Source organism: Gossypium hirsutum, chromosome D01 (assembly GCF_007990345.1).
Source record: "Gossypium hirsutum isolate 1008001.06 chromosome D01, Gossypium_hirsutum_v2.1, whole genome shotgun sequence".
Taxonomy (NCBI): domain Eukaryota; kingdom Viridiplantae; phylum Streptophyta; class Magnoliopsida; order Malvales; family Malvaceae; genus Gossypium; species Gossypium hirsutum.
This window is the reverse complement of record NC_053437.1, coordinates 63,105,005-63,132,913: the sequence shown is the minus strand read 5'-3', so window position 1 is coordinate 63,132,913 and position 27,909 is coordinate 63,105,005. Positions and strand designations below refer to the sequence as shown.

Here is a 27,909-nt window from a genome sequence, read left to right as displayed (position 1 = left end):
GGGCTTAGAAGACAATTAGTCACATTTAAACTTTAGTGGTGCCAATGAGAATGGCACCATTGGTGCCGCCATTCTCTTTCCCTCCATCAGTCTTTTTTTTTTTATATTTTGGTAAATAAAATATACATAATATTTTGATATGTTTTTATTTTTTTATAATAATTTGGTAAAAAACTCCTCAGAATAAGAATGCCAAATTTGAGTTTAAAAGGTCCAATGAACCTTCTTTTTGTCATCCATTAAATCATTCATTTTTGGTGGTATTATAAATTTTATATCATGTGATGTGACATGAGATTCTTGATGCTCAAAATTTATATTTCTATAATATGGTGGTTTGGGATTTTTTTATTTTTTTATTTGATTATTAAGATTTTGTTTGACACGTGTTCTTTTTTTTGAATAATCTTATTATATGTTTTGATTATATTAGTTCTTTTTTACACAATATTTAGAACTACTTATAGTCCCTCCCCAACTCATAAATAGGAGGATAATGCGCTTCACCGTACTCAAACTCACTTCCTCCTGTATTACCAACAATGCCCATGCCAATTGAATTAAAACTCAATCTGCTTGACACTAATTAATTCGATTGTATTCATAAATATGATTATATACAAATTATTGATGTTGGTTAATAAAAGCTCACGATATATATTTTTAAAAAATTAATTACTCAATTTTATTGAACAATAATTAGATGTATAAATAAATATTGAATTAGATATCATCAATTTAATTTAATTTTTTTTAATTTTACAAAATATTTTTAGTGCAAATAAATAATAATAATTTAATTTTTTTATCCTAAAAAAACCACAGGTTTTCATTGTTTAAAATTCTCTATTCTTTTACCAATTTCAATTCATTAATTAAATTAAAAATTAAAAATTCATAGCTTCAACTTTTTAATTTTAAAATTATTTTTAATGTTTTATTTTTTTTATTTCAATCAAATATTCATTGTTTTTCTAAAACCATGTGGAGCTCTTTTTTATTTTATTTATTTATTTCACAGGTTTTGCACTTTCCCGTCGGTACAACTAAAAGTGAGTTTATAACACATTTGAGAATCATAATTTCTTTTCCTTCTTTAAAAAAAATGGTTAATTGCACCCAAGATCACTTAATTATTAATAAGTTTATATTTTGCTTACTTAACTTTAAAAAATTACAAAATGGTCATTGAACTATTCGAAAGCTTTCATTTAAGTTACTAGACTGTTAAAATTATTAATGTATGGCCTTCACTGTTTGCACTATCTACACCAATTGAACTTTCTCATTTCCTTTCTCTTCTTTAGTTCGCTTTGTTTAATGAAACAACTTTGAACATCATAAATCCGCGAACCTAAATTCAAACAGGTTTTTTCTCCGATCTCTGAGGTTGATAGTGATATATATACTTAGGATCTAAGGTATATTATTCTACTCGTTGATGAGTACTGACCCGTCATACCAATCGTTGAATTATTACTTGGAGCTCGCTAGTTTTCGAATAGTTCAATAACCATTTTGTAACTTTTTGAAATTAAATAATCAAAACGTAAATATACTAATAATTTAGTAACCTCAGACGTAATTTACCCAAGAAAAAACTAAAATACGGAGATATTAAATTAATAGGCATGAAAATGGACCGCCCCCAGTCCTTATCGATGGCTGTCAGATTCTTTACTCTAAGAATAATGGGGGATCAAGGAGGCTGTAACTATAAAGACAAAATGAAGCATACCAAATATGAGCTGTGAATTTCTTCACCTTCTATTCTATTACTTGTCCATTCCTCTGCCCTTTTATTTAGCTTACCTCCTTCCCTCACACCTTACACAATAAAGGTTTACATTTTAGCAGCGATAAATGTAAGAGCAGCAGCAGCAGCAGCAGCAGCAGCAGAAGAAGAAGAAGAATAGTTTACTCCAAAAACCCATCCCACCCAAAATCCCCACGTCATAAGGAGCCTCCCCGGCCTTTATATTTCCGCCCTGTTCACTCCACGTGGCCATTCTTCTCATTCACTCTCTTTTTCCCATCTTCTTGAAACGGAAGCGTTCGCAGAATCTCTCTTTCTTTTCTTTTTTCTTCTATTTTTTTCGTTTTAATTCTCTTCACTCTTTAATAAGATTAAACCCTTTTAATTTCAAAGAATTATTATTAGCCTTCTGTTAGGTGCGCCTCTTCTCTCAGTTTCTTCTTCTTTCCTTTTTTTTGGTTTTGATTGGATCGAATATGTCGAAGACTATTTTGGTGACCGGCGGAGCCGGTTATATCGGGAGCCACACGGTGTTGCAGTTGTTGTTAAGCGGTTACAAAACAGTGGTTGTTGATAATCTCGACAATTCCTCGGATGTTGCTCTCAAGAGAGTCAAAGAACTCGCCGGTGAATTCGGCAGGAACCTTTCCTTTTATCAGGTTCGTTGAACGATTGAATTCACCTATTTACGTTTTGTTTTCATTTAAATAAAAAAATTTTGAAGAGGTGTAGTTTTGTAACTATGTTAATGCTAGATTTAGTAGCGCAGGCAGAAAATTCTGGGAATTAAATTATATGTTTTTATATTCATTATTTTTATAATTTTTAAAATGTTAAATTAAATTTTTATCATTTTTGAAGGGTCGAAATGTAATTTCACCATTATTAATTTAAATTTTTATAAATTATAGAACACCTCAATTGAAAATTTACAGTTTTAGGGGCCATGCCCCTGGTCGCTCCGCCGCTGGCTAGATTGCTTAGTTGGTTTGCCAGACAAAGAAATCTCATTTAATCTTTGTGTATTCATTGTTAATTTGGAGTCTAATTAGTTTAAATTTGATTAATCGAATTTGCTATAGCCGGCAACGTGTTGCGTTGTAAAATTTCGGTGATATGATGTTTAATTCTTTTTACACACACCAAAAAAAAAAATTGTTGAAATAATTGCAAATAGTAGACTAATTTCGGTGACATGTTTAGAATTAAGTACACATTTAAATCTACATTCGACGCAAATAATGTCCATGTCAATCAAGTTAAGAGTCAATCAATATATTAAATAGTAATACTTAAAAGTTTAAAAGAGACTCGGCGAATTTTTATTTTTACTTACTAAATTAAAAAATTTCACAAATATTCCTTAAATATAAAAATATAATAATATAGTCCTTTTGGTTTTGTTTTTTGTTTCAATAGTATTATTTTATTGTCGGTACCCAAAAAGTGTTTTTTCCTATGTCTTTTGATCTGTATTTTACCTTTTTTTAAATATATTATATATGGAAGGACTCTTTTGATTGGGAAATGATTAGATCTATTGATTGTTTTTCTTGATGATATTTAAAAGCTTTAAACATAATTATTTCTCTGGTAATTAATTGTTAGCATCTGGAAAGCTGTTGAAGGGTCTTTATTATTATGTTTTTGCTTCAATTAATACACATTGGGATTTGTCTGCATAAATCAAATCCATCATGTGCTGCTGTATTGTTGTCCCAAATTTAACAAGAATCATGAAGTGATTGATGTATTAAGTAATATTTGGACCACTGGTTTGAACTGCAGGTGGACCTTCGTGATAGAGCAGCCATTCAAAAAGTATTTGCTCAGACAAAGTACTGTCAGGAATTTATATTATATGTTGGTTTTTTATTGTGCCTTGTCTACTTGCTCAAATTTCAAAGGTTATTACATTATCAGATTTGATGCTGTGATTCATTTTGCTGGACTAAAGGCAGTTGGTGAAAGTGTAAGTAAACCATTGCTCTATCATGACAACAATATCGTTGGGACAATTACCCTGTTGGAAGTCATGGCTGCACATGGATGTAAAATGTACATTTCTTTCCCTTCCTTGTTTTGCTCTCTTTTTTCCCTTTTGGCATCTTTAGCACCAGAGATTGAACCAAGATTCAGTTTATGGATTGTTTTGGCTTCTTGAGTTTTACAAGTTGATCGATCTAATATGATACATTGCAGCTTGTCTTTTCATCATCTGCTACTGTTTATGGCTGGCCAAAGAAGGTTCCTTGTACAGAAGAGTTCCCCCTGTCTGCAGTGAATCCATACGGACGAACCAAGGTATGCAATGAGCATTTAAGTGCATACTATTTAGCAGCTCAAGGAATAGTGTCATCTAATCATACCTGACATGGTGGTTCAGCTTTTCATTGAAGAGATTTGCCGCGATCTCCGGAATTCTGATTCTCAGTGGAAGATCATACTACTAAGATATTTTAATCCGGTTGGTGCTCATCCCAGTGGCCACATAGGTGAGGATCCCCGGGGTACTCCAAACAATCTCATGCCCTTTGTACAACAAGTTGCTGTTGGTAGGCGGCAAGCATTGACAGTGTTTGGAAAGGATTATTCAACCAAGGATGGTACCGGGGTAAGATTTTTTCTGTATGACACCTTCTTAGGTTCCAATGAATCTTGTTTCATTCATATTCCTTGTGTCTTTTCAGGTTCGTGATTACATCCATGTTGTTGATTTAGCAGATGGCCACATTGCTGCATTAAAAAAACTATCTGATCCTAAAATAGGTATATCTGTATTATATAACATAGTATACATATTGAAGTTCAAAATTCAGTAGAATTGGTCCTCATTACCTATTCAATCACAGGTTGTGAGGTATACAACTTGGGAACAGGAAAGGGAACATCAGTTTTAGAAATGGTTACTGCATTTGAAAAGGCATCCGGGAAGGTAAATGATTCCTTGTGTAGTTTTCTTTATCATTTTCATATATTGACTTGTACTTTTTGTTATTCATGGTATTTATCAGAAAATCCCTCTTCAAATAGCCGGACGTCGACCCGGCGATGCCGAAGTCGTTTATGCTTCAATAAAAAAGGCCGAGACTGAATTGAAATGGAAGTAAGAGCTTTACATATATTATTGTAGCTTCAGTATCTGCTTGCATACATCCTGTTGTCAAAGACCACTCATATTGTTGAACTTTGGATGTATTCACAGAGCAAAGTATGGCATTGAAGAGATGTGCAAGGATCAATGGAACTGGGCCAGTAAGAACCCATTTGGATATGGATCTCTTGAGTCAAAAAAATAGGATACCTACATAATTTTTTCATACCCACATCATTCTTTTTATCCCATTTTTTTAGCTTAATTTTTTTCCTAATTCTTTTTACTATTCACAGGTGTTTTTTAACCTTGTTAAAGTCAATATTGATTCCAATAATTAATTTGGAAACACTCTCTTTTGTCATTTTTTATAGAATTAAATTTTGCATTTTACTCTTATATTAGTACCCTGTTTGTATACAATGTAAACATTCAGTTTGGTTTTTAATTTTTACATATTATATTTTAGGTTAATATATAACCGAAATTATCTAAAAGTATTTAATTGGCATCTAATTTTTTTAATAATGTACAAAGCATAAATTTATATATTTTTAATAAATTTAATAACTACATGAATGAATACGTTATACGTGAAAAAAAAACATATTTTAAATGATTCTAATTTTTGTTATTATGATAATTTAAAAAGTAGTCATATCATATTTTCGTTAGCTACTTAATTACTTGGGACAAAAAAAAGGGAAAATCGAATCGTTGTTGTATGACTTTCTCCATTTGCACCGCCTACATCAATCGAAGACTCTCTTTCCTCTTCTCCTCTATAGGTTTTTTTTTTGCATTAAACAACTTTGAACATCATGAATCTGCTAATCATAATTTAAATAATTTTTTCTCTAATCTCTAACATTGATTTTTTAAAATTCGTCAACCAACTATGAATTTGTTTCTTTTGTTTTATCACTCAACTATGATTTTTTATTAAATTGGTCAACCAACTAATCGAGATTGTATTTTTTGGTCCATTTACATTAATTGCACTAACAAGAGGGTGACATGGCTGTTGAAAAATTGGAATAATAACACATTTAACCTTAACTTTTACAAATTATCTCGACTTAATCATAATTTTAAAAACTTAACTTCAAAATTTACGAATGATATCAATTTGACCTTAATTCTAAAATTTTCAAAAATACATAAATATCTTAAAAAATAATAATAAATTTGAATTTGAATTTGAATTTTATATTAATATCAAATAAAAATTAAAAAACCCTTCCCCCACCGTCCCCCCTCCCTCCCCATCACCTTGAATTAGGATAAAAAAATACACTCTAGATTAGTTAGGCGGCCAATTTAGGGAAGAAACAGTGGGAGAGAGGTTTTTTAATTTTTATTTAATATTAATATAAGTTTTAATTTGTTAAATATTTATGTAATTTTTTTTGAATTTTTTAGAATTAGGATCAAATTAAACCCATTTGTAAATCTTGAAGGTTAATTTTTTTAAATTATGACTAAATCGATATAATATATCAAATTTGATGGCTAAATTTGTTATTATATCAATTTTCAACTACCATGTCACTCTCCCGTTAGTGCAATTAATAGAAATGGACCAAAAAATACAATCTCAATTAGTTAGATGACCAATTTAAAACATAACCATAATTGGTGATAAAAAAAAAATTATCATGACCTATGTTGTAGTTTACCCATTAAAGTTTGAACCCGAACTTCTATAATTTTTAAAATTTATAATTTACCATCTCAACTAAAATTAACCTGTTTTTTAACAAAAAAAAGGCTAATATTTTATTCATATCAATTTTTTATAAATATATTTATTATATAATTTTGTTTTTCACACATACAGTAGATGTGAAATAATTTAATTATATTATATTTATGTTGAATTTAAAAATAATATATTCATTTTATTTTCATTTATAACTTAAATATGGAATAATAATGTTAGTAATTCGTGGATTAAATTATATTGCAATAAATTTCATCTATAAATTGATATTTATCTTTTTTATTCCCTTTTAATTAATATCAAGTAGAGTTAAAAAATGGGCAAACTCGGATTGAGTTTATTTCGGGTTTGGGTTAATTCAAGTTCAAGTTTTTTCGAGTTCAGATTTGTTACAAGCTCAAATTTTTTCGGACTCGAGTTTTTTAAAACTCGAATTTTTTCAGGTTTAAACTTTTGGGATTTGAGTTCAAATCGAGTCAAGCGGGTTATGATGGATTCAAATAATTTTAAGTTTTATATGTTATAAATATTTTAATTCCGAGTGTAATAATTCAAATAATTTTGTTTTTTTTAAGTTTTTTTTGTCAACTGCCAACAAAAAATCGAATTTTGTCTTGGACGGTTGGATTTTATTTTGGTACTTTCTTGGATTTTTTTTTGTTAAATTCTATTATTAGTCTTTCTATTTTGCATAAGTTGTTAATTTGGTTTTGTTCAATTTTAATTTTTGTACTTTTTGAATTAATCAATTTTAGTCTTTTTACTTTCTAAATTTTAAAATTTTAATGCGGGTCAAACAATAGAAATTAAATTTGTTTGGTTAAATTTTGCTATTAGCCGTGTACAATGTTTTTTAGACTACATTGGTAGTCGAACCAGTCCAACTGGTTCGATTAAAAATTATTAAAAATGAAAAATGAAAAATCCGGTTTAACTGTCGATTCAACCATTTGTTTTAACTAGTTCAACTGGTTCTGTGTCGATTCTCGATCTAATCGATTCAGAACCATTCTTTGGATTGGGACCCTAGTCGGCCGGTTTTGTTTGGTTCAAACATCCTTGGTACTATGCCTAAAGTCGTTGATTTAGTCCATGTTATTCATTTATATGATTATTAGTCCCTATATTTTTTGAAATTTCGGCATCAACACAAGCGTTAGTCTTTAAATTCATAACTGACTTTTTTTTATGAGTAATATATTTAAATAGCAATATGACATGACATTATATATGTGATAATACGTTAGTCATATTAAATTTTGAAAATAATAAATTAAAATTTTAAAATTCATAAAGAACCAGACAAAAAATGACCAAAATAAAGTGTAATGATTAAATCCGTATCGACGGAATTTAAGTCTTCTTTTAACTGAGATTTCTATGCTTTTATCTTTATTTGGATAAACTACAAGAACGATCACCTAACTATGCAATTGATTTTATTTTGGTCAGTTAACTATTAATTTTTTTAATTTAGTCATTCAACTTTTTGAAATTAAATATTTTAGTTACATACTGTTAGTTACCGTTAACGTGAGCTTTTTTATTGGTTTAATAACAAATTTAGCCCTTAAATGTTATCAATTTGATCCTAAATATAAAAAATTCAACAAATTTAGCCCTGAGAATTTTTCATTTTAATTTTAATTCTAAAAATTTGTAAACATTGAATGTTAAATTTGTTAATTTTTTTTTATTTATGATCAAGTTGATAAAATATATAAATATTGGAAGACTAAATTTATTATTGAGCCAATAAAAAGCCCAGTACGACTTTCGAGTTATCCACAAGTAAGAGAAAAGTGACTAAAATATTAAACTCAAAAAGATTAAGTTACTAAATCGAAAAAATTAATAGTTAAAATAACTAAAATAGAACCGATTGAATAGTTAAGTGACTATATTATAGCAAGTAGGGTACCCTTATTTTTTTAGATTTTTTTTCTTTATTTAAACGGTTCAGATTTTAAAATATTAGATCTAACGGCTCCCAAGAGCTGACCTAAATTTTAGCGTAAAAACTCCTTTAAAACTTCATTCTCTCTGTTACCTTCAAAAACCAAAACCCTCGCCTCATTGCCTGTTTTTATTTAACAATGAATTGCTCATCTCTCGTACTCGACCCCACCCCAGTTGCCACCTCCCGGTGTTGCTACCGGCGGCCCACTCTCCACTTTCAACACCACCGCCGTAACTTCGTTTTCTGTTCCTTGAAGCCCGTCGCCTCCTCTTCTTTGAGCGTTGCCGAGTCAGCTTCCAGCGAGTCTCTGAATCGAATCGGTTCGCTGAGTCAGGTTTCCGGTGTGTTGGGATCTCAATGGGGTGATGAAGGCAAAGGCAAGCTTGTTGATATCTTGGCTCAACACTTCGACATCGTTGCTCGCTGTCAGGTACTACTCCTATACGCCTATTTTTATATGCATTTTATTTTTGAATTATTGATGATTAAAACAATGTCGCCGAGGAAGATTAGATGATAACTGATGTGCAAATTAAGCCATTTTATTATTATTTTAATTAATGTATTATAATATCATTTTGCTTTGGCAACATTTTAGATGTATTTAGAAAAAAAATTTTCATTTATTTTCTAGAAAAAAGAGTAATTATTAATTATCAGTGTTATTATTTGTTAATTTTTGGATAATGAGCTTAATTGATTCTGCAATGTAACTTAGCAAGTCGACGAAATGCTTGAGGTGGAATGGAATCTTATTAATTTTGTTGTTATTCGGAATATCACATATAGTAGCTGATTTTTTTATTGAATAATGACTGAAATATATTTTGTATGATTATACTTCTATATTAGTCATTTATGTTTGAATATTTAGCTTTTAGCTATTTGCGTTTTTTTAAGCAGATATATATTATGTGTATATATATTCTGATATGACTTAGGTAGTCTTAGGAACTTTTACAGTTCATACATAAGTAAGTGGTATGACTTGCCCTTGCATATGGGTTCGATTGTTCAAATCACAGTCAGGACTACTTACTGATTCGTTTACTGATCATAAGTAACATGGTATGACTTGCCCTTCCATATCATACGAGTTTGATTGTTGGTAAAAGTACCATGGTGACCCTTGTACTAGGAGTCAGATTACAGTCATTAGATAGGGTGCAAGTACATCGTGTAATGATAATATAAAGAGTTTAATTAGCCAGCTCAAATTTGTGGTTTCTAATTATTCTTTTCTGATGTCAGGGCGGAGCGAATGCTGGTCATACAATTTACAATTCAGAGGGAAAGAAGTTTGCCCTTCACCTTGTTCCTTCTGGCATCCTTAACGAGGAGACCCTATGTGTTATCGGAAATGGGGTGGTAGTACATTTGCCAGGTTTATTCAAAGAAATCGATGGGTTGGAAGCTAATGGGGTTTCTTGCAAAGGGAGGATATTGGTATCTGATCGTGCTCATTTGCTATTTGATTTTCATCAAGTAGTTGATGGATTAAGGGAAGCTGAACTTAACAAGTCATTTATCGGTACAACTAGAAGAGGGATTGGACCTGCTTACTCGAGCAAGATGAACAGGAATGGTATCAGAGTAAGTGACTTGAGGCACATGGATACTTTCCCTCAGAAGCTTCATAATCTATTATCTGACGTGAATTCAAGGTTCCCGGATTTTAATTATACTCCAGAAGTGCTCAAAGAAGAGGTTGAAAACTACAAGAGATATGCCGAGAGGTTGGAGCCTTTCATTGCTGATACTGTGCACGTAATGAATGAATCGATTGCACAGAAGAAGAGGATATTGGTGGAAGGAGGTCAAGCTACTATGCTCGACATTGATTTCGGTACTTATCCTTTCGTAACTTCCTCCAGTCCATCAGCTGGTGGAATCTGTACTGGGCTCGGTATTGCTCCTAGAGTTGTGGGTGATCTAATTGGAGTTGTAAGTGAATATTCTTTTTTATTATTTTTCTTGGTGGCTTGAATTACAGGCAAACATAAAATCAAATGGTTCATCAAATTTAAACACTGTGTGCAGGTGAAAGCATATACCACAAGAGTTGGCTCTGGTCCTTTCCCCACCGAAATCCTGGGTCAAGGCGGTGATATCCTTAGGTTTGCCGGGCAGGAGTTTGGCACCACAACTGGCCGCCCTCGTCGTTGTGGTTGGCTTGATGTAGTTGCTCTCAAGTTCTGTTGTCAGATTAATGGCTTTTCTTCTCTAAACCTCACCAAATTGGATGTTTTATCTGATCTTCCGGAAATTAAATTAGGCGTTGCTTATAAACATGTTGATGGTACACCGGTGGAATCGTTCCCAGGTGATCTTCAGCTTCTCGAACAGTTGAAGGTTGGTAAACTTTTCTACCTTAATAGCTTATTACATACTTGTCAGAAGGTCAATACAAAGCAATTTGCAATTCATTTCCTTTCCTTTGTGTGTGTATAGGTGGAATACGAAGTTTTGCCTGGATGGCAATCCGATATTTCTTCTATCAGAAATTATTCGGATCTTCCGAAAGCTGCACGACAATATGTCGAGAGGATAGAGGAACTTGTTGGTGTGCCTATCCATTACATCGGTGTCGGACCTGGTCGTGATGCTCTCATATACAAATAATTAATCACTTTTTTTTTTTGGTGCTCATGCTATTGCTAGTTGATTTTCTTTTTCTCTGCACGCAGGCAGTACCATACTGTTTGTGCTAGAAAAAATATTTAGAACGATGGGGAAATTTCCCATAACATAAATTAGGGGAAATTGCATAATTCAACATCCAAATGTTCTCTTTTAGCCAAGTGAGGCAATTAGATTTTTAGACTCTTAAATATGTTGATTGAAATGAATTTCCCTCTTGAAATAACCCCCATCCAAATCTTCTCCATGGTTTAAAAAGTGTATTTTTTTCAGGGTGGACTACACTTGTGGTCAACCAATTATTATTATTTTTAGTCATTAAATTAAATTATGAAAAGTTATAAAATTATTCAATTTTTTCTTAACAAATGTAAAATTACTGATCAAAAGAGTTAATAAAATAATTTGATAGCTTTTAAAATTAATATAATAGTAATTTTAACTTGTTATTTTTAGATATTCGTGCCAATTTAGTCTTGATTTAAAAAAAGGGTAAACTACACCTATAGCCATTTTTGTTTACTTTAGGTTATGTTTTAGTCACTTATATTTGAAATGTTACGTTTTAGTCATTTACGTTATCATGTTGCAACATTTTAGTCACTGAGCCATTAAATGTCATTAATGGTGTAACGTTAAGCTGACGTGACACGTTAAATCATCATTTCAAACAAAATTTTAGGTTAAATTATACAATTGATCCCCATTTTTTTTTTGTTTAAAGTAATTTAATTTTTTTTCTTTTATGTTCTTTAAACTTTCCTTTTTTTTTCATTCACTTTTGTTTCTCCCTCTGTTTTCATATCTTTCCCATTTCTTTTGACATATTAGGAAGTCGAATTGGCAGTGAAAAAAGTAGGAAGTCGACTGTCATCATTTGCCTATAACCAAAACCCTATAACTAAAACCCATAAACCCATACCATGCTTTTTTCTTCATTACCAATTCAACTTCCTGATATGTTAAAAGAAATAAAGAAGGTAGGAAAACAGAGAGAGAAGCAGAAGAGAATGGAAAATAAAGAAAAGAAAGTTAAAAGAACATAAAAGAATTAAATTGCTCAAAACGAAAAATTATGGGAACAAATTGTATAATTTAACCTAAAGTTTTTGTTTGAAATGATAATTTAACAGCCACGTCAGCTTACCATTACACCATTAACGACAATTAACGGCTCAGTAACTAAAATGTTACAACACAATAACGTCAGTGACTAAAATGTAACGTAACATTTCAAACATAAGTGACTGAAATGTAACCTAAGATAAACAAAAGTGACCATGGGTATAGTTTACCCTTAAAAAATTATTTTTAATATTTATACATTGTGTAATTTTATTACCCATTACTATTATGATCATCAATTATTATTATGTCAATTTAAAAAGTAGTCATACTTGTTACTCATTTTATTATCGGTGATAAAAAAAATATAAAATCGAATAGTTAAATGATTATTTTTTAATTTTTCATAATTGAGTTTTTAAATTTGTTATTTGTATAGCTCTTTTCGTTTGTATTATCTATATCAATTAAAAGTGGTCCTTTTCCTTGTTTACTATTATTCAATTTTTTTTTTTGCATTAAATAACTTTGAACATCATGAATCTGCGAATCAAAATTTTTAAAAAAAATTTCTCTTGTCTTTGACATTGACTATCAAATCGTCTTAAATTTAAGGTATATTCTTTTACTCATCGGTGAGTGCTAATCCATCATACCAATCATTAATTTGTCACTTAAAGCTTGTTAGTCAGACTTTAAAAAGAATAACATTTTAATAACTTAAATAAAAACTTTCAAATAATTTAATGACTTAAATAAAATTTTTTAAATATTTTAATGACTATTTTATAATTTTTTAAAGTTAGAAGGAATAAAATATACTTAGTAATAATTTAACGAGCAATAAAACGATATAAACAAGAGTTAAAAGAAACTATAGTAGAAATGTATGTTTGGCGCCTCTAATTTTTGTCTGAATCCATGTCCACCATTATCCATCCCCAAAACCACCCAGTCCCACTCCCCCACCACCGCCACCTCTTCCCTACCAAACCACCGCCATATCCACCGTGCTCCTCTTCTCTCTCCTTCCCCAAACCCAAATCCCATCACCACCGCCCCCTCCTCCTCGCTTCCACCACCGCTGTCTCTTGTCACACACTCTACTACAAACCCCACATTTGTAATGACGTTAATTCCTTACTCACTTTGCTTAACCTTTCAGTTCAGTACTCCGACGCTGAATTGGCAAAAGCTGTTCATGCTTGTTCTCTCAAGCTTCAAGAAGACACCCATTTAGGGAATTCTCTTGTTTTAGCTTACCTGAAATTGGGTCTTTTTAACCATTCTCTCAACGTTTTTGCCTCTCTTTGTTGCCCTAATCTAGTAACTTACTCTTCGTTGATTTCGGGTTTTGCGAAATCGAATCAAGGAAGCAAAGCGATAGAACTTTTTATGAAGATGAGGACTGAAGGTATTGAGCCTAATGAGTTCACTTTCGTTGCAATTTTAAGTGCTTGTATTAGGGTTTTGGAGTCAGAATTGGGATTTCAAATTCATGGTTTGGTTGTTAAAATGGGTTTTTTGGATAGTACTTTTGTAGCCAATGCTTTAATGGGGATTTACTGGAAATTTACTGGGAATTTGAGGCCTGTTTTTAAGGTGTTCGATGAAATGCCTCAAAGAGATGTTGCATCATGGAATACCGTGATTTCATGTTTAGTGAAGGAAGGGATGTATGAAAAAGCATTTGAACTTTTCCGTGTTATGCAAGGAATTGGTTGTTTTAGAGCTGATTTTTTCACTATTTCCTCTATTCTGAGTGCTTGTGAAGGAAGTAATGCTTTTATGAAAGGCAAAGAAGTTCATGCTCACGCTATTAGAATTGGATTAGAGGGTAATTTGAGTGTGAATAATGTGCTTATCGGACTTTATACTCAATTTGGTAGAGTACGAGATGTTGCGGTTTTGTTTGAGAGCATGCCGATTAGGGATGTTATTACTTGGACTCAAATGATTACTGCCTATATGGAATTCGGGTTAGTGGATTTGGCTATGAAGGTTTTCAATGAGATGCCGGAGAAGAATTGCATTTCTTATAATGCTCTTATGGCGGGATTTTGCAAAAATGGTGAAGGTTTGAAGGCGGTAAAGTTGTTTATCAAAATGGTGGAGGAAGGTTTAGAGTTAACAGATTTCAGTTTGAGTAGCGTTATTAACGCATGTGCGTTGGTCATGGATGTGAAAGCTAGTGAACAAATTCAAGGCTTTTGTCTCAAGTTTGGTTTTGGATCAAATGTTTGTGTCGAAGCAGCATTGTTAGATATGTGCATTAGGTGTGGAAGGATGGCGGATGCTGAGAAAATGTTCCGGATATGGCCAGTTGAACACGATAACTCTGTTGTTTGTACATCGATGTTATGTGGGTATGCTCGAAATGGGCAACCTGATGAGGCAGTTTTGTTTTTCCTAAGATGCCGACTAGAAGGAACAATGGATTTGGATGAAGTAACTTTAACTTCCATACTCGGTGCATGTGGAACTTTAGGGTTTGAAAGGATGGGAGAACAAATTCACTGCTATGCTCTTAAAACCGGGTTTGTGACTGATTTGGGAGTGTTAAATTCCATAATTAGCATGTATGCCAAATGTGGGAACATGAATGATGCGATCAAAGTTTTCGATATTATGCCTGTACGTGACGTAGTTTCGTGGAATGCTTTGATTGCTGGTCATATTCTTCATAGGCAGGGTGATGAGGCGTTGGCTGTTTGGCCCGCAATGGAGGAAGCAGGGATACAGCCAGATACGATTACTTTGTTTTTAGTTCTTTCGGCTTATCGACACACTAACTTGGATTTAGTTGATGATTGTCGTAAACTATTTCTCTCCATGAGAACCGATTACGACATTGAGCCTACTTCGCAGCATCATGCTTCCTTTGTTAGTGTTTTAGGACAATGGGGTCTTCTCGAAGAAGCCGAAGAAACAATCGAGAATATGACTGTCGAGCCTAAAGCATACGTTTGGCGTGCATTGCTTGACAGTTGTAGAATTCGCTTGAACACAACGATCGGGAAAAGAGTAGCAAAGCGCATACTAGCAATGAAGCCACAAGATCCATCAACATACATACTCGTATCAAATCTATACTCTGCATCAGGGAGATGGCATTGCTCCGAGACAGTCAGGGAAGACATGAGAGAAAAGGGTTTCCGGAAAAACCCAGCTCGAAGTTGGATCATTCATCAAAACAACATACACCCATTCTACACAAGGGACAAATCACATCCCCAAACGAAAGACATCTATCGGGGGTTAGAAATACTCGTGATGGAATGCCAAAAAGCTGGGTATGTTCCAGACACAAGCTTCGTCCTTCACGAGGTCGAGGAGCATCAAAAGAAGGAATTCTTGCTGTATCATAGTGCAAAACTAGCAGCAACATATGGGATCTTAATGACCAAACATGGGGAACCCATAAGGATAGTGAAGAACATCCATATGTGTGGAGATTGCCATACATTCATGAAATATGTATCCATTATTACAAAGAGAGAGATTTTAGTGAGGGATGCTTCTGGTTTTCATTGCTTTAGAAATGGGCAGTGTTGTTGTAAGGATTATTGGTGATTATTTTATCTTTGCTATATATTGATTCCAATGGAAATATACATAATATTAGTTCGGGTAAATCACACCGGTAGTCACTCAACTATTAGTAAATTTTTTTTTCAGTCACTCAACAATAAAAAGTTATAAAATGATCACTAACTATTCAAAAATTCTTTTATTTGGTCACTAGCCTCTAATAAATTGGAATCTTTTAAAATTGGTATAATAGTAACTTTAACTCTCAACAATTATACACTGTATCAATTCAGTTTTCATTTAAAAAAATTTAAACCTTTACACAATGTGTAAATGTTAAAAGTTAAAGCTGTTATTATGTTAAATTTAAAAGCTGCCATATCATTTTTTCGTTAGCCATTTAACAGCTAATGATAAAAAAAGACGACATCAAATAGTTGAGTGATCATTTTGTAATTTTTCATAATTGAGTGGCAAAAAGAAAAAAGAAACATCCCAATAGTTGAGTGGTTACTAGTGTAGTTTACCCTATTAGTTTTTACCACTGCTTTCACTACCATACCGGACTAATAGAATTGGAAACCTATGGAGGTATCGATCTGGACTAAAGGGTTGGACTGGTTAACTTATTAATTTTTTTTAATATTTATATTTTTTTAATAATTTATTTAATTGAACTAGATAAACCGATAGATTAAACTGAATGGACTAAGAATTGATGGTCAAACCGATTCAGCCGATTCAGCCGATTCAAATATCAGAAATAGGCTTGTTCATGTGTTTTTGTTTTCGCGGTCAGGCTTGTTCGTGCTTAGTAGCTTGAGAAATTACCGACAAAATGAAAAAGGTCAAATTATCTAGCAGTCCCTGAATATAAATTTTAAAGTAGATTAATCCCCCTAAAGTCAACAATTTAATCCTTATGATTTAATTTTAAAGCAAACAAGTAAAATTGTAAATGGCAATAAGGTTGGAGTTAAAAAATGTTAGCATTTCCAATTTTAGAATGACATTGAAAAAAAAAATCCAGTAATTTAGTTCTTACTTGTATTTATTATAAAATCTTTTATTAAATTAGTATCATTTGTTAATCGAGAATCAACTTAGAAACAAAGACGGAGGGAAGGGGGCTAACAGAGGCTCCGCCCCTAAAATGAAAATTTTAATTTTTAAACTTTTAAATTTTATATAATTTTAAGTTAATAAATAGTAAAATTATACTTTAATCCCTCTTTTCTTTTCGTGTTCCGAAAATGTTGAATTTTTTAAAAAAATTCTTATTTTCCACGTTATCATCTTCTAAACTATTATTTTACTTACATAAAAAAATCAATTTAATTTAATCTTAAAATAAAATAAAATAATATAATATAAAGCCTCCATCAATAAAATAATTTAACCAAAATAATTAGCGATTCGGAGAAAACGAAGTGTGTGGGAACCGACGAGAGAGAGAGACAACGTGTTGTCTTTATTCTTTATTTGGCTTCAATCACACGTGGCAACCATGCCACGCTTGCTTCATACACACTCACTTTTTTCTCTCTCTTCAATAATTAAGAGTTGATTAAGCTCTATTTTTTTCAAAAAAGTAAAAAGATTACTCTTTAATATTAGTTAAAATATGCTTCAGGTCCCTCTACTTTTTACACATTTGAAATTTAACGTAAGTCTAATTGTTGACATAGCTTAAAATAATTTGTTCAATTCAATGTATTTTTTTTGTTAGATGGTTGCTAAGTGTGTGTATTCTTTCATTCAAAATGTCGTATAAACAAATATAACAGTAAGATTTTAAGGCTAAATAGGCAATATATGCCGAATTTTTTAATTGGTCAAATAAGCCGTTTTTTTCAGCATTTAGGGAAGTAGGTCTATTTTGGAGAGAGTGCGTGAAAGCGCGTCCAGCTGGACACGCTTTCTACACAGTTGGTAGGAAAGCTCTTCCAACTAGGCGAGCTTTTTGCTGACATGTCAGGGAAAGCACGTACAGCTGTACACGTTTTCTTTGGAATTTTCAGAAAACGCTTCCAGCTGTGCGTACTCTCCCAACATGTTAGCATAAAACTCACCTAGTTAGACGTTCTTTCACACACTCTCTCCAAAATCGACTTATTTCCTTAAATCTTAAAAAAAAAAACAACCTATTTGACCAAATAAAAAAATTCGACATATATTGCCTATTTAGCTTGATTCTAACAATGTTAATAATTCAACCTGAATTTTAAATTTTGAAAAATAGAAAGACTACGTGCTTGAAAATAAAAGTAAAGACACTAACTTTCAAATGTATAAAAAGTACATGGCCTAAAAACGCATTTTAACCTTAAATATATAATTTTTTTTATTTTAAAGAGGATGTATACTAATAGTCAAAACATTTAGTTAAACAAGTTAAATAGAAATTCTATTTTTAAAATCTCATGAGAAGTCTTATCTAAATTAAATTGATATTTATGTTAAAGTTAATTAGTTGTATTTTAATTTATTAATTTGATTGTGAAGTTCATTTTTCAATGATATTGTAACATGTTGTGTTAGTTTAATTTTAGAAAGGAATTGCCAAAAGTTTCATGTTTGGTTTGTAATTAATTATATATATAATTTATAGGTATAAATATATTACAAATAACAAATAATATTAAATAAATTTAAAAGAACCCGCACATGACAATTATACATGATAAAGTTCGAGTCTTTTTAGTCGTGACTGTAAAAATCACGTGGAAATTGCATGTCTACTATATATTATGTTATATATGCTAAAGAATAATTTAACGACCACATCAATCGTTCTTAAAATTTTAACAATTCAATGATTTAAATAAAAATTTTCGAATAATTTACATTATATTTAAAATATAAATCCAAATTCTAGAAGCACAACTATTGGTATATATTCAAACATTTATAAATCATGCTGATAATAAGCATGTGATGTACTTACTAGAAAGAGTGTCGTGTTGTTGGTGACATTATCATGTGATTTGCTATTTCTTCTATAAATGTACTTCCGGATCAGTTTGAAAACAACGAATACCAAAGGGACTATAAATGGAAATAACTCCACTAATTGTGATACTACCCAATTCAATACTATGCTATTTCTTTGCAAAAATATTTAATGTTTCACCAAATAAGAAGGTGAGATGTACCATTCAAAACTACCTATGATGAAAAATAGAAAATTTATCTTATTTATGGGTTAAATTATGTTATTATATTTTAATTCGGTAAATCGTATATGTACCGTTTTAGATCATCCTGGCATTGTTGTAAGGATTTTGTTTGTTTTACTTACTCGACTTTATATTGGTTCATCTCTTTTCTAAGTTCCTTATGTTTAAGATCAGAAAAATATATATCATGGAGTTCCCTGTAGTAGGTGTTAGATTGCATTTTGCTTCTCTACTTAATAAATGGGTAAATTAGTCTCTGTATATTGGATTAAAGAGCAGAGTGGTCATTCTTGTTAAAAGTTTCATCCATCTTTATTGTTGAAAACTGGCATGGCTGACGAAATAACCAAATCGTGACATGTAAATCTGTTCATGGGCCAGGCTACCCACCCAGACTCGAAATTTGGGAAGGTTTGGATAAAAATATTAGGCCCAAAAAATGGACTTGGGCAAAAAAATTAGGCGATCAGGCTCAGGCTTGAACATTCAAGGCCCGAGCTCGACCCATTTTAAGTTTATAATACTTTATATTATGTTATTTTTATATATTATGTAATTCAGAATACATTTAAAAAAAAACTTATACTAAATATATAATACTACTCTAATGTAAACATTAAAATAATGTTAAGATGACTATATAAAAAGTTTCAATAAATAAAAAATTATTAAATATTAAAATAATATAATATAAACATTTAAAAAATAAAAAAATAAAATGGATGGGCCTAAAATGAGCTTTAGTTAGTCTTTTGCAAATATAGGCGGGTTTGGGCAAAATTTTAGGTCGGGCCGAGCTTGGGCAAGCATAAAGTATGTTAATATCATGCTTAGACTCAACCTAAACCCGGCCTGACCCGACCCATGAGCACCTCTAGTGACATGTGTCGTCTACGTGTACCTCATGTTGAAATGAATGAATTTTTTAACAGAAACATCGATTTACTCTTTGATCTAACGTACAAGGAGTAATTTATTCATTTTTTGAGTAAATGAGACAAAATATAATTTGAGTCTTAGTATAAGAACCACCATGATACTTTCATCGTTTTAGATTTATAGTGTGATCATACATTTATCTATCAAATTAACTTCCACATCCAACATCGTCTAATCATGTCCTTCATCTTCGCTACTTTCTTCAAAGGGCTTCACCTTTTTTTGAATTTTAATTTTTTTAAAATTAAAAAAAAGTACACATGTATCCAACCAATGTTAGTTGAATTTTAATTTTTTTAAAATTGAAAAAAAATACAAATAATCATAAGATTCAAAAATTAATAAAGAAATTCCAAAATTTCGAATGAAATAAAAAATTAATAGAAAATTTCAAAGTTTGATAATATTTTAAAAAAAAAGTACATTGTTGACACAATGATAACTGGTGGAGATGTATTGTTGAACTTAATTTCTTCTCTCGATGTGCCATGTGTTGGGTTGCTATTGATAGGTGAAGGGAAGTGGTTCGGTGTCATAAACTTAAATAGAATAGCGTTATGATGTGCATTGGGTTATCTCAAATGAGATGTGGTAGAGGCATAGGCAAGGGGGTAGGCGATGGCATCCTCCCAATGGTAAAATTAACTTGTAGCCCCTTTAAAATTTAAAAAATTACAAGTTAATATAATGATAAACTTGCACTTCGATGTTCCAAAATTTTATGATTTATTTTTGACCTCCTCCAAAATAATTTTCTGACTTCGCCTCGGAGAAAGGTTGGACTAGTTACTTCCTCTATAGTTGAAAATTGCATGTGGACTTTTTGGAAAATAAAAGAAATTGCATGTGAGGGGTATGATGTAAGAAAGGCAATAATAGTGCACAAATTTAGGGTGCTGATGCTTGAAGTTCAATGCTTCAAATTTGGCTCTCTTCTGTACTCTGAATATAAAATTTGCCCACTGCAAAAATAAATAAATAAATAAATAATGCAAAATTAAAATCATGTCTGAAAGACCAAACTACCCCTTGCATGTTTTTCTCGACAGTGGTACTAACAAACAAAAAATAACAAGAAAAGGACAATTATAGCCTTCCTATGTGAAATTTAATGATCTGTGCTGTGAGAAGTTTGATCAATGTCTGTAATGTGAAAAGTATAGGTAAAACAACATCTATGGTCCTTTTAATTTTATATTAAACAAATTAGTCCCTCTAAAAAAATTAGAGCAATTTAATATTTTCTAATTTTGAGGGCGAGCAGTTGAGGGTAATTAGTCATAACGTTAATTTTTTTTCTCAATTATAACATATTTTATTGATATAATAATAAATTTAATTTTTAAAGTCGACATATTTGTCAATTTTGGTTCTAATTTAATAAATTTAGCCTGCAACAGTTACACATTCTGTCAATGTTTATATAAAATATATAAATATCGAAGACTAAATTTATTATTATACTAATATAAATTATGTACAATTGATGAATAACATTAGCATCATAATTAATTATACTTAATTACTTATTTTCGAAATAAACGAGATTAAATTACTCTAATTTTTAAAAAAAATTAATTTACTCAATATCGAAATTAAAAAAAATTAAAGATGAATGGCTGGGAGCTGTAAAAGTAAAATCTGTTAAGTGCAATAAAGTAATAATGAAGGTGAAAGTCGACCCACGTGCTGTTTCAGGCTCTCAGTAGTAAAAATAAGAAAAGGTCAAAATTTTCTATTAACCCCTATACTTTGCATAAGTTGTGGATTTAATATCTATGCTTTTGATCAATTTTGTTATTAGCCCCTATAAAAAAATTATAGTTAAATCTGATTGATTAAGTTTTGCTATTAATCTTGAATTGCATAAAATTATAGATTTAGTACATGTTCTCCAATTAGATCATTCTTAGTTGTTATATTTTTCGAATTTCAAAATTTCAGTATTAATACAAACCACAATCATTAAATTTATTAACTGTTTGCCGCATCAAAGTTTGAAAATAGCATAACGCAACTTAATGAAATTAATAACTACCATTGAGTTAGGACTAAAATCTTAAAATTTAAAAAGTATAAAGACTAAAAAGGACCAAATTAACAATTTATGCATAGTACAAAGACTAACAATAGAAATTAACCAGATAAAAATATACCAAAAAATAGGAAACTTATGTATGACCTAATTTCATAAATTCCTTTACTTTATGTTATGTGAAAAGTATCTGCCTAATCACATTAATTAATGTAATCTTTAATATAGGAAGTGTTATTAATGCTTTACCTTTTATTTACGTTCAAAAAAAAATAAAAAAAATTACCAAAAAAATTATAAAAATAACGAATAAAATATTTTTTTTAATTAATAGAAGCCTTAGTTATTTAATTTTTATATAGTATCTTTTAAAAATTTTGTACAAAAAATTGAATAATTTTTGTAATTATTGAAAATTAAATAAATTTTTTTATTAAAAATAAAAATTTAATAGGGATAAAACAACATTTAATCCTTAAATTTGATAATATCTTTTGAATTTAGTCACTGACATTTTTATTTGGATCCAAATTAGTTTTGGAACTTGATAACAATTTTCAATTTTGGTTCTTAGGGGCGAAACCAGAAAAATTTTTTAGGGGGACAAAATTAAATTGTAATTTTTACGATGGTAAAAATATAATTTCATCATTTTAAAAGCCTATATCTTTTTTTTTATAATTTTAAAGTATTAAATCAAAAATTTATATTTTTAGGGGGCCAGAGTGCAATTTTTCCTTTACTAAGTTAAAATTTTAAAGAACTTAAATGAAAAATTTTCTATTTTAGGGGGATTGGTTCTTTTGATGACATGTCCCTATGAAATTACGACATCTTATCACCTAAAATTTTTATTTTTTAGCTACTAATATCACATAATATTAAAGTGTCATATCATTGTAGGAACCAAATTTGAAAAAAAAAAGTCAAATTCTAAAACTAATACGAACAAAAAAAATTACTAAATTTAAAGATTAAATGTTGTTTTATTCCAATCTCATACAAATAAGTCCACTACCTACATTAATGTCTATTAAGTCGTTGGATTTTTTAAGGAAAATTTCGAGTTCAGATTTTATAGATGAAAAAGTAACATCGAAGTCTTGGAAAGAAAAATGTAAAGTTGTTTAAACTGGATCGAATTGGTCGAGATATCAATTTGGATTAAAGTATTTATCTAATTGACTTGAGAATCGATACAGACAGATTAAATCAATTTATTTTTATTTTTATAATTTTTTAAATAATTTGTTAACCGAATTTGTGAGTTACGACTACCGATCCGATTCTGAAATCATTGAATAAAAAGTAAATTCACTTTATTACTAGCTAATTAACTCAAAAAGAAAAAAAAGAAAAGAAAAAAACAGAGCGCGTGAAGGCAAAATAAGTAGAGAGAATCGGTGATTGGAGGAGAAGGGTGAAATTGGAAAATTAAAAACAAAATTGCATGAAGAAACTCGAATAAAGAGAACATAAACTGGAAGACGCTTGTCATTCATGTTTGTACTTTTAATACCCTTTTTCTTGGTTTTTCTTTCCACCTGTTTCTTACTTATCAAAAACAAAAATTTATAAAGAACAAAACAAGAAATCACCTCCTTTTAAAGCTTTGAAAGATGATTTTTTGGTAGGAAACAGATTGTAAATACCCAAAAAAAAAAAAAGGGAAGAAATGAATGGGGATAGGTTCAAAAACTGTTTTCTTCCGACGCCGGCGGGTTCTTCATCAACGGCGATCAAGCTTTTGATGATTACAGTTCCATTGATTCTTGTTTCGTTCGTCATTTTCGTTTTGGTTCCAAGGAATTCAAGGTATTGGGTTTATGTTTCTCCTTCTGGAAATAGCAGTACTGGGAATTTCGGTGCAGTTAGTGAAGAAGTATCAACGGCGGCGGAAGCGGTGGCTGTGTCGGGTGAGGCGACGCTTAATCGGTCAACTAATAAGTCACTTGATGTTGAAGCTCAAGTCATGGAAATTCACGAATTTGTAAGTGATTTCTCTTTCATGCAAAATTTTTTTTATTGATATTCTTATCAGGAATTATATTCCTAATATTCCTTAATATGGATATAATGCATGTCCCTTTCCTTTAATTTTTTTAAATTTTTGGAAAAAATATATAATTTAATAAATAATTTAATCTGGAAAAAATTATATATATAAAGAAAACAATTGGGTAAATCATGCTATAATTAGTGTTAAAAAATTAACTCTTAATAATCAAGTTTCTTTTTAGTTTTTTATTTTATTTTAATGGGTTTTTTAAATTGGTTAAAATATGTCATAATTCCCCATACTTTTTTTAAAATTGAAATTTAGTCTCTATACCTTTTATTTCTAAGAATTCAGTCCATTCAATTTTTTTTCAGATTTCAAAATTTAGGTTTTAACTATTAACACTAGTAAAATTATTTTTGCTAAATTCAAGTTTAGCATAATGTACTTTTTAATTATATTGCTATCAAATGAGTATTTTTTTATTTCAAAATATTTAATATCATTGACAATTGAACTTAAAATTTAAAATTTAGAAAGTAAAAGAACTAAATTCTTGAAAATAGAAATATAAGGATTAAATTTTAAATTTATAAAACATATAAGAACTTATTACATATTTTTACCTTTAAATTTTTATTTCATAAGTTCGGCAGCCTTTAATTGGTTTCTAAGATTGGCATTTGACATTGAAAATGTGAGAAAGTACAATTATACCCCTTAGCAGCCGCTGGTCAAACATTTCTCTTGGGTGTTTTTTTTTTAATTTTATTTATTTTGTTACTTATATTGTCCGAGCCACCAGTCGGATTCTCAGGTTCGATTTAGATTTATATAATATATTTTATTAAATTCAAATTAAATAATAAAGAAATATTTTTATTTAATTATTATTATAATTTTTTTAATATTTTATAATATATGAATAGTAAAATTAAGTCGGGGATCTAGTCGAATTCGAGTTTTTTGACATGAACTTTTTTATAATTAAATTTAAATAAAAACAATTCTTTTTAATATGAATTTAGATCTATAAAAATATTTCTTGAATTTTGGTTTGTATGGAACAATGGTTGAAGTTTTTATGAGACAAACTCGTTTGACACGGGTTCAAACCCTATCAATTCATCTCTCATTTTCAATATTGTATAAAAAAAATACTTTTTCTGAAAAATATTGATATGAGTAAGTTGTAATTCAAGTATTCAACAAATATGAGGTAAGTTAAGCAAAAAGATTTGAATAAAAAATTGAAAATCGATTTAAACTGAAATGTTTGGTTCGGTTCGGTTCAATTATGTTTGATATTTAATATAATTTCGATTAAAAATTTATAATACTGTATATTATCTGTCCGAATTGAACCATTACATAAATATAAAGCTCTTATTATTTTTATCACTGAATTTTTGTGACACTCCGCCATTGGGTGAATCCAACAGGATGAAACAAAGGAAGCTAGCTTAAATATCACCACCAACGAGCTAAACAACTTAAACATTTCCGTCACCGGTGTCCCGAACGCTACGATATCCCTGAACGAGTCGATATCTCTTCCTTTAAAACGAAACCGACGAGTCCGAACCAAATTGGATAAGCTCGAAGCAGGACTGCAACGAGCTCGAGCCGCGATCAAAGACGCTAAAAACTCGAGTCAATTACTGGATCCCGACTACGTTCCGATAGGTCCCATGTATTGGGATGCTAAGGCCTTTCACAGGTAAAAAGGAAAACAAAAGAATTCTCGTATCATCTTTTTTACCACTCTTCGTTCTAATCTTATTAGAAATATGTGGAAAAAGGAATGACATAGACCTTGATTTGATGATTTTTTGTCCAGCCATGTGAAAAGAATATGGGTTAAAATATGCCTTAGGTCCCTGTATCTTTTATAAATTTAAAATTTAATCTCTATATTTTTTAAATTTCAAAATTCAGTATCATTATGAAATTATATTTTTCCTCTGTCATGATTTTGATATCATTAGTCATCATCATTGAACTGGATCTTCCAATAAGCATGATTACATGAGTTTTGGGTCTCTAAATAGGGACCATATTAAACTTGGACTTTGTTGAGGGAAGTCGATAAACCCGTCGATGGGTTGATCGGTATTGTTCTCGATAAGATTTTTCTTTTGTTTTCATTGAAAGTCTCGTCGGGTTTACAAAAAGAAAACACTTTCACCCGTTAAGAAAATTGGTGAGATTTATACTTTATATAGCACCTATAGGTAACATGGATACCACTTAATCTAAACTTGGCTCGGGTCTAGCTATAGACACAGTTAAACCGCATTACTCATGGTTAGATCGAGTCGAGTTGAAGTTCGAAATATTTATTTATTAAATGAATAGTAAAATGAGTCGAATATATGCTGAGATAAATGAATAATCTGACACTTGAATAGTCATTTTCCTTTATACTTGTAGAGGTAGTGGGGGCCTAATACACTGTTAAGTTGCTGTTTACGTCCCCCATGCCATTGAAATTAATCTATAGTAAAATTATAATTTGGCCTCTAAAAAATGTTTAAAAATCATAAATAAGGGTGAAATTGCATATTATCTTTCATAAAAATATATAATTTAATTTCAATCTTGCCCCTGGTTTGTTTTTAATGTCTTGGTAATTTTTTGTAGGAGTTATATGGAAATGGAGAAACAATTCAAGGTGTTTGTATACAAAGAAGGGGAGCCCCCGGTGTTTCATGATGGTCCTTGCAAGAGCATATATTCAATGGAAGGAAACTTCATCTACCAAATGGATGTCAACACGAAGTTCCGAACTAACGATCCCGAAAAAGCTCATGTTTTTTACCTTCCGTTCAGTGTAGCAAAGATGGTCCGATTCGTTTATTTGCGCGACTCGCGTGATTTTGGTCCCATCAGACGGACCGTCATCGACTATGTGAATGTTGTATCGGAGAAATACCCGTATTGGAATCGGAGCCTCGGCGCTGATCATTTCATGCTTGCTTGCCATGATTGGGTAAGTTGTTGACTTCATTTAATTCAAATTTGGATATTATAGAGAAATTGTAGATATTTAGTCCGAGACTTGAAAAATACAGGGGCCGGAAGCTAGCTTTTCGAATCCTTACTTAGGAAAGAACTCGATCCGTGCTCTTTGCAATGCAAACACTTCGGAAAAATTCAACCCGGTTAAGGATGTGTCCATTCCGGAAATGAACCTTCGAACTGGAAAATTAACCGGTTTGATCGGCGGGCCATCGGCATCTCGAAGACCAATCTTGGCTTTCTTTGCAGGAGGGGTTCATGGACCGATACGACCCATCCTACTTGAGCATTGGGAAGGTAAGGATGATGAGATCAAAGTACATAAATACCTTCCGCAAGGTATTAATTACTACGAAATGATGAGAAGTAGTAAATACTGCCTTTGCCCTAGTGGTTACGAAGTTGCGAGCCCGAGGATTGTCGAGGCACTCTACAACGGATGTGTCCCGGTGCTAATATCGAAAAGCTACGTGCCACCATTCAGTGACGTGCTGAGGTGGAAGTCGTTCTCGGTGGTGGTTTCGGTCGAGGATATCCCGAGATTGAAGGAAATACTAATGAAGATATCATCGAGGCAATACATACGAATGCAGAGGCGAGTGTTGCAAGTTCGGAGACATTTCGAGTTTCATTCGCCACCGAAGCGATTCGATGTGTTCCATATGATCCTTCACTCCATTTGGCTAAGAAGATTGAATGTTAGGGTCAGTGATGGTAACGATGTTATGCCCAATTGATAAATATATATTCGTGTTTGATTAATTTTTTATTTAAAGAAAATAAGATTAATTAGTTAAAATAAAGATTTATTTTCTGGAATCAGCAAACTTGATTTTCTCTTTGATTTTCCCTATCAAATAGAAGGTTAAAATATGCTACTAGTCTCTATATTTTATAAAATTTGAGATTTAATCCCTATATTTTAAAAGTTAAAAATCCAATCCTCTTATTTTTCTAATTTAAAGAT

At 31.0% G+C, this 27,909-nt stretch overlaps 4 protein-coding genes across 4 annotated transcripts; all 4 read left to right on the top strand.

Moving 5' to 3' along the window:
* The first annotated feature begins 1,623 nt into the window (after positions 1-1,623).
* On the top strand, positions 1,624-5,328 carry LOC107905337 (UDP-glucose 4-epimerase GEPI48). Its single transcript, XM_041087642.1, is given in 9 exon segments — positions 1,624-2,415; positions 3,545-3,594; positions 3,680-3,814; positions 3,931-4,060; positions 4,143-4,370; positions 4,447-4,525; positions 4,609-4,691; positions 4,771-4,862; positions 4,962-5,328. Coding segments are annotated over 9 exon segments (1,074 nt in total). The 5' UTR covers positions 1,624-2,232; the 3' UTR covers positions 5,056-5,328.
* Positions 5,329-8,572: 3,244 nt separating this feature from the next.
* Positions 8,573-11,399, top strand: LOC121214033 (adenylosuccinate synthetase 2, chloroplastic). Its single transcript, XM_041087641.1, has 4 exons — positions 8,573-8,963; positions 9,785-10,477; positions 10,574-10,885; positions 10,985-11,399. Exons 1-4 carry the CDS (start codon positions 8,670-8,672, stop codon positions 11,153-11,155), a joined length of 1,470 nt encoding a protein of 489 aa, XP_040943575.1. The 5' UTR covers positions 8,573-8,669; the 3' UTR covers positions 11,156-11,399.
* Positions 11,400-13,110: 1,711 nt separating this feature from the next.
* Positions 13,111-15,857, top strand: LOC121214032 (pentatricopeptide repeat-containing protein At5g03800). The gene has a single exon (XM_041087640.1). It carries the CDS (start codon positions 13,160-13,162, stop codon positions 15,809-15,811), a length of 2,652 nt encoding a protein of 883 aa, XP_040943574.1. The 5' UTR covers positions 13,111-13,159; the 3' UTR covers positions 15,812-15,857.
* Positions 15,858-23,344: 7,487 nt separating this feature from the next.
* On the top strand, positions 23,345-27,761 carry LOC107905341 (probable glycosyltransferase At5g03795). Its single transcript, XM_016831986.2, has 4 exons — positions 23,345-23,912; positions 25,364-25,641; positions 26,565-26,913; positions 26,996-27,761. The coding sequence occupies exons 1-4, from the start codon at positions 23,598-23,600 to the stop codon at positions 27,677-27,679; spliced, it is 1,626 nt and encodes a 541-aa protein (XP_016687475.2). The 5' UTR covers positions 23,345-23,597; the 3' UTR covers positions 27,680-27,761.
* Positions 27,762-27,909: the final 148 nt, after the last annotated feature.